Source organism: Solanum stenotomum, unplaced genomic scaffold, assembly GCF_019186545.1.
Source record: "Solanum stenotomum isolate F172 unplaced genomic scaffold, ASM1918654v1 scaffold1503, whole genome shotgun sequence".
Classification (NCBI taxonomy): domain Eukaryota; kingdom Viridiplantae; phylum Streptophyta; class Magnoliopsida; order Solanales; family Solanaceae; genus Solanum; species Solanum stenotomum.
This window is the reverse complement of record NW_026023356.1, coordinates 1-809: the sequence shown is the minus strand read 5'-3', so window position 1 is coordinate 809 and position 809 is coordinate 1. Positions and strand designations below refer to the sequence as shown.

The following is an 809-nucleotide window of genomic DNA, read 5'->3' as shown; positions in this document are numbered from 1 at the left end:
ATGACATTGGCATCAAATTGCTTGGAGACTTCTTCCTTAACCTTTAAACTCAAATCAAGCTTGATCTTTCTCGGCTTTTGCTTTACTGGGGGGCAAGAGGGATCAATTGGCAGCCTGTGTGAAACAATATCCGTGCTTAGACCCGGCATATCATCATAAGACCATGCAAACACATCTATGTATTGTCTCAACAGATCAATGAGGTCTTTTCTTTGGGAAGGAGTCAAATGGACACTAATTCTTGTTTCCCTCACCAATTCTGCTGAATCTCCCAAATTTATCGTCTCAGTTTCATCCAAATTTGGCTTTTCTTTATTCTCAAATTGTTCAAACTCCTTAGTCAACTCTCCAGGCTGCATATCTTCTTCATATTCTGCGAAAGTTTGTTCACTGTTCGGGTTTTGCGCGCTTGTTTCATTACATGTCACATTCTTGGCATTGACGGATTTATTAGTTTGCTTGCTGAAAGAGAGAGAAGAAATAGAATAAAATAAATAATCAAAGATAAATCTTAAAATTCAAAGCAGAAGAAAGGTAACATAGATTTGGCATTTAAGCTTTCAAAAGATGGAGGCAAAACACATCAAATTCAAAAACACAATTCAGGCCTCAATTTGAATCATGTTGTTTTGTTAATTCTAATACAATGATCTACCAAGATTCCCGGAGAACCGGGGACGGGTTACAAGTCCAATTGTTCAAAGCATCTCCAGGCATAGCATCCCATATGGTCGGGGCCTTGGTGCATTCCTCCAAAATCATATTGCATTCAACTTCTTCGATGAACAAGTTTTTGAGTCCTTCTGTGA

General features: G+C 38.4%; 1 protein-coding gene across 1 annotated transcript in view; it reads right to left on the bottom strand.

Moving 5' to 3' along the window:
- LOC125850203 (uncharacterized) overlaps positions 1 to 762 on the bottom strand; it is a 3,999-nt gene extending 3,237 nt beyond the window's left edge. Inside the window, exons 1-2 of the mRNA XM_049530077.1 lie at positions 656 to 762; positions 22 to 462 (exon numbers count right to left, since the gene is read on the bottom strand). Coding sequence (XP_049386034.1) covers positions 22 to 462; positions 656 to 762 — 548 coding nt within the window. The remainder of the gene's footprint in view (positions 1 to 21; positions 463 to 655) is intronic.
- Between the last annotated feature and the right edge of the window lie 47 nt (positions 763 to 809).